A 5,259-nucleotide genomic window follows, 5' to 3' on the forward strand; every position below is an offset into this window, starting at 1 on the left:
AAAAAGATTGTTGTTAATCCAGCCTTTAATGTCTTGAAGACAGTCAAACTGTCAGGATACAGGCACGGAAACAGAGGTAAGTGGATCCAAACACAGTTTTATTTAAAGTGACACACGTGCAAAGGTGAGTTTTCAAAGTTCAGGTGCAGATTCGGTGAGAAGCACAACGTGCGGGGCAGATTCCAGGTGAGCAGATCCTCTTCAGTTTTTCCAATGTCAAACTAACACAGTTCAGTGATACTTGTCTTTTCTCTTTCAGATACATCCACCAGCAAGCGTGACTCAGGAGGAACACAAGGAACCAGGAAACTTGGATTCAGAAGCAGATACTGGGAACGTCAGAACATGGACACAGAGGTTAGTATATTTCAGGTGAGTATACGTTACTTGACTGGTACAGGATGAGTAAGAGACTTGAGACAATGGTAAGCGTCTGTTCCTGTTGGAGGTTTGACACTGAACTGGGGCTATGGTGAGTGTTTTATAGTGCTTGTTGATGAGGCTGTTGATGGTGAACAGGTGTGTGTGATTAGTAATCCGGAGAGAGTGATCGTTGTATGGTGGATGGAATCAAGCTTGATTGATCTTTGACACAAACATATTAAACAGATAAAATGTGTTATTTATAACTGGAAGATAAGATAACTTGCAAGATTGATAATATTAGAGAGAAAATTATAGCCATGCAACCGTCTACTACAGTATTGCATCAGACAGTGCATTGTAGAGTCCCTGAAGAAAAATTCCATTCATTCGTTGCTGAGAGGAAGAATTGTCTAAACTCGTTAAATCATCTAAATCAACAACATGTATGTGTCACAGTCTTCGTCTGCACTGTTCTGTCTTGTTTGCACTACACCTCCCAGAATCCCTCTTGTCTCCACACCTGAACTCACTCCCTCACTTACCAGCCTGTTCATCGTTATCTTCATCAGTGTCACCTGTCTTCACCTTGTTATGTTTGATTCATGCTTGTATTTAGTTTGCTTCTGTTCAGCCTGTCCTTGTCTTTGTCAGGGGTTCCCAAACTTTTCCATGACAAGGCCCCCCAAATACCACTAGGTTCTGGCCAAGGCCCCCCTTTTGCATGATGCATTATTGAACCCACCGACAATACTACGGCAAATGTATAAATAAATAAAACATCTAGGTGAACATCCATTGACCTTTATTGGTGTTGTAATAATAACATTTGTATGTCAGATCTTCATATATGGTAATTTCAACATCTTCAAATCTGGTACAGTAATTTCAACATTGTATCTGTGTGTGTCAGTGAATGGAAAAAGAGAGAGAGTGTGTGTGTGTGTGTGTGTGTGTGTGTGAGAGAGAGCATATCAATGGGAGGGCTGGGCCTGGTTGCAGCATTCAACACTGTGTGTGTGTGTGTGTGAGAGAGAGAGAGAAAAGAAGAAGAGAGAGCATATCAATGGGAAGGCTAGGCCTGGTGGCAACATTCAACAACAGTGTGTGTGTGCATGCATGTGAGAGAGTGTGAGTGTGTGAGAGAGAGAGCATATTAATGGGATGGGTGGGCCTGGTGGCTCCTACACAGTTTGTCAAGCCTGGGCTTTATGTCTGTCAGTGCAACACGCATGTCACTCTCCACATTTAGACGTGCTCTGTGTTTTGTTTTAAGTACTTTTAAAGTTGAAAAGCCAGACTCACACAAATAAGTGGTTGCAAAAGGAAGAAGGCATTTCAGAGCACTCTCAGCTAGGATGGGAAAGTAATTTCTTACATGCATCCAGTAGTTAGAGAGGGAAAGAGATTCAAATTTCATTTTTAAATCCCATGAAGTAGTCATCTCAATCAGCTCCTCCTGTGATTTTTAGTCCAGACAAGAGCGTACATCAGGGGCAAATGGGTTCCTTACCCAGTTTAGATGGGTGCTGTCAAGGTCAGGGAAATAGTCTCTGAAATATCCCTGGAGGTGCTCCAGGTGGGATTGAATCAGTGGAGAAATGGTGTCCAACTCAGCACCAGATGACAGCAGCTCTTGGTGTAATAGTGGGAACATTTCTGTAATTCCCTCCTTGAGCTTGTTTGACCACAGCGTAATCTTCAGGGAAAAAGCACGTACTTTGTCTTGCATATGCACTATGTATGTGTCACGCCCTTGCATGCTTTGGTTAAGCACATTCAGATGACAAAAAATGTCAGCCATATATGCAAGTTTAAGAATCCAGGCTGCATTTGTAAAACGGTCAGCCAGCTGATGTTTCTCAGACAAGAGAAATTCTGCAACCTCCCTCCGCAACTCATATACACGGTTCAAAACTGCCCCCCTTGAAAGCCAGCGTACGTTTGAGTGTAGCAGCAATCCATCAAAACGGGCTCCCATTTCTTTACATAGAAGAGCAAACAGTCTGTGTTTCAAGGGGCGGGCTTTAATAAAGTTTACTACGTGTATTATGTCCTGTAGTACCTGATTAAGCTCATCATCCAACCGTTTTGCCACCAGTGCTTCTCGATGGAGCATACAGGACGCCGCATTCGGGGCCTTCTGTTTGATGAGAGCCGTCACCCCACTGTTCTTCCCAGTCATAGCCGCGGCCCCGTCAGAACACACACCCACGCAACGAGACCAGTCAAGTCCATTTGAATCAATATATTCGTCCAGCACTTGAAAAATCTCTTTCCCGGTGGTTCTACTTTCAAGTGCTTTACAAAATAGTATTTCCTCAACGAACATTTCTTGGGAAATTAATCTGATGTACACAAGCAAATCGGCCGCGTTAGCCACATCCGTACTCTCATCTAGCTGCAGTGCAAAATATTCGCTAGCTCTCACCTGGTCCAACAGTTGAGCAGACACATCCTCAGCCATATCTCCAATACGTCTGCTCACAGTGTTATCAGAGAGTGGTACCGCGTCAATTTTCTTGGCAGCATCCTCACCCAGTAGCTCTTTAACAATGTCTTTGGTCGCTGGTAGTATCAAATCCTCCCCAATTGACCGTTCGCAGGCCCCTCCCACAAAACGGCCATTGTCCAATCACACATCATAGCAACCGTTACTATGTGAGCAGGTCCGTCAAACATTGACTCCAAGCAAGATGGTGAAGCGGTGCGCCTACGGCGTTTGTAAATCGGACACTAGGTACCCCGAGAGATTGTCTGGAGGAGTTGTGTTCTTTCCGTTTCCAAAGCCAAAAACACAACGTGAGCGGTGCCTACAATGGATAAAACAGTGTGGACGGCCCCACTCCCAGTTACATGTGTCGAACATGCTTAACTCGCGTGCAGCGTGCGTGAGACTGAGACACTGAGATTAGTCAAAGAAACATGGAGAAAGCAGATCAAGAGGATCCACAAAGGAATTACGTTTTCTGAAGGGTTGTTGTTAACATGATATTCTCAGGGGAAAATGAGCAGCAGTGCAGCACCCGTAGACTAACGTTACAGTGCACGTTCGCAACGGGGAAAGCATGCTCACTTAACAACATCAGTTCATATATCAATATCGTAACGAATAGAAATAACCTTAAATAATATAACGTTCTGGTTATCTGCATCTTTCCGTCTCTTATGTTTAGTTACTTTTTAAACACGAAAATGGCGTTCAGCATGACACGCAAGCGGTTGCCGTGGTAATGAACAACCTGCTTGTTAAAGCGAATAATCCTGTATTTGAGGCAAAATTACTAAATATGCAGCGCGAGTTATATATTTCTAACTCCAAACATGAGCCACTGAACCAGTTTATAAAATCTTCTTCAAGGCTGTGCTGGTTGAATTTGAGGTAACAGGTCATGGGGTTTCTCAGATTTAGCTTGAGACCGGTATACGCATTCGCCTCGATAGTAGTCGTGTCTCCTTCATTGCGTATTTTTATATTTTGAATATATCCCTCCACTGCACACTGTAACCCCTTTTGCCTCGATCTGGAGGATATCGCTGAGCAACATGGTATTGCTCCAAAAAAGGTCACTGACACGCACGGGTATACCTCTTCCCGTCATGGCAATCTGTCGCGCTGGTCGTGTTTGACCATTTGTTTGACGGGCGTAGCAACAATAACTAGGGGGCGTGGCTTTTGCGAACGGTCAATTGTGTGCGGCTTTTTAGCTCGCGCAATGTGAAAGGAAGCCAAAAACGATGCCCTCAATGCTCTCTCAGGGACAGTAGCTTGCCGCACGAATGTTGCTGACTGGCTGGTCAAATGTTCTTCCTTTCTTTTAAAAAAGTCGATTGGTTTTTCGGCCTCTGCTGGATGCTTCTGGTTCAGGTGACGTTGAAGTTTTGATGGTTTTAAGCATTCGTTGGAGAGGATCTCGAAGCAGAGAACGCATTTGGGGCACTCATGTCCATTCTTCTGCGTGACGCAGGTAAATCCATACTTTATGTATGCTGCATCATACCTACGAGTCTTACTCGGCCAGGAGTTCGTTTTCTGTTTTTTTTTTATCTGAGGTTTCGATAGCTGGCTCGTCTGATTTTTTCCTTTTAAAAATCTATCCATTTTGATAGAACTAGCCAGTTAACTAAATAAATAGCTGAATAGCTGAATAGCTGAGCACTGGTGGTTGTTACCAAGGCTACACTAACAGATTACGTGACAGTGTACCAGCCAATCAGAAAGATTAGCATTAAAAGTTTATTGTTCAGATATTCGACAAATTATTATAATACTATTTCATAACAATACTCATAATACTATAAATATTTATATATATTTTTTAATAATGGTAAAATATTAATAAAATTTATAAAAAAAAAATTTTGCTTTAATTTTTTCTTCCAACTTGCTGCGTCCCCCCTGGCGCCCCCTGGCGGCCCCCACTTTGAAAACCACTGGTCTATGTTACCTGAGTGTATTCCCTGCCTGCATCTGTTTATTGTTTTGTTTAGAAATAAGTGTGATTGTTTCTGGAAATCCTCGTCTCCTTGTGTTTCCTGCCATACACACACCGTGACAGTATGTTAGACCCTATACCGACTAAGCTACTGAAAGAGATGCTTCCAGATGTCATAGATCCTGTTCTTAATAATTATCAATTAATTGTACCTAATACTTTTAAGCTGCCTATTATTAAAAGGTACAATATGTAAGAATTTTGTAATAAAATATCCAAAAATCACTTGCACAGTGTGATATATTTCCTGCAGTTGTGTACTTACAATATCCCAAAAGTCTCCAAAGATTTTTTATTTCAGAGAAATTCCAATTTTAAATAAGTGGCCGTCCCGGAAAAAAATGTCGCCTGTCAATGACGCAATATCCGCGCTATCCTCGGTTTCCGTTAATACTGCCAT

The 5,259-nt window shown here is 42.6% G+C and overlaps 1 protein-coding gene across 1 annotated transcript; it reads right to left on the bottom strand.

The window, feature by feature from the left end:
• Positions 1-1,472: 1,472 nt before the first annotated feature.
• Positions 1,473-2,952, bottom strand: LOC130081133 (zinc finger BED domain-containing protein 5-like). The gene has a single exon (XM_056246098.1). It carries the CDS (start codon positions 2,828-2,830, stop codon positions 1,832-1,834), a length of 999 nt encoding a protein of 332 aa, XP_056102073.1. The 5' UTR covers positions 2,831-2,952; the 3' UTR covers positions 1,473-1,831.
• Between the last annotated feature and the right edge of the window lie 2,307 nt (positions 2,953-5,259).

Source organism: Rhinichthys klamathensis, unplaced genomic scaffold (genome assembly GCF_029890125.1).
Source record: "Rhinichthys klamathensis goyatoka isolate OS25496 unplaced genomic scaffold, OSU_Roscu_1.1 h1tg000036l_1, whole genome shotgun sequence".
NCBI lineage: Eukaryota > Metazoa > Chordata > Actinopteri > Cypriniformes > Leuciscidae > Rhinichthys > Rhinichthys klamathensis.

Coding starts and splice junctions, on each gene's coding strand:
- LOC130081133 (XM_056246098.1), bottom strand. CDS start 2,830: ATGGCTGAGGATGTGTCTGCTCAACTGTTGGACCAGGTGAGAGCTAGC.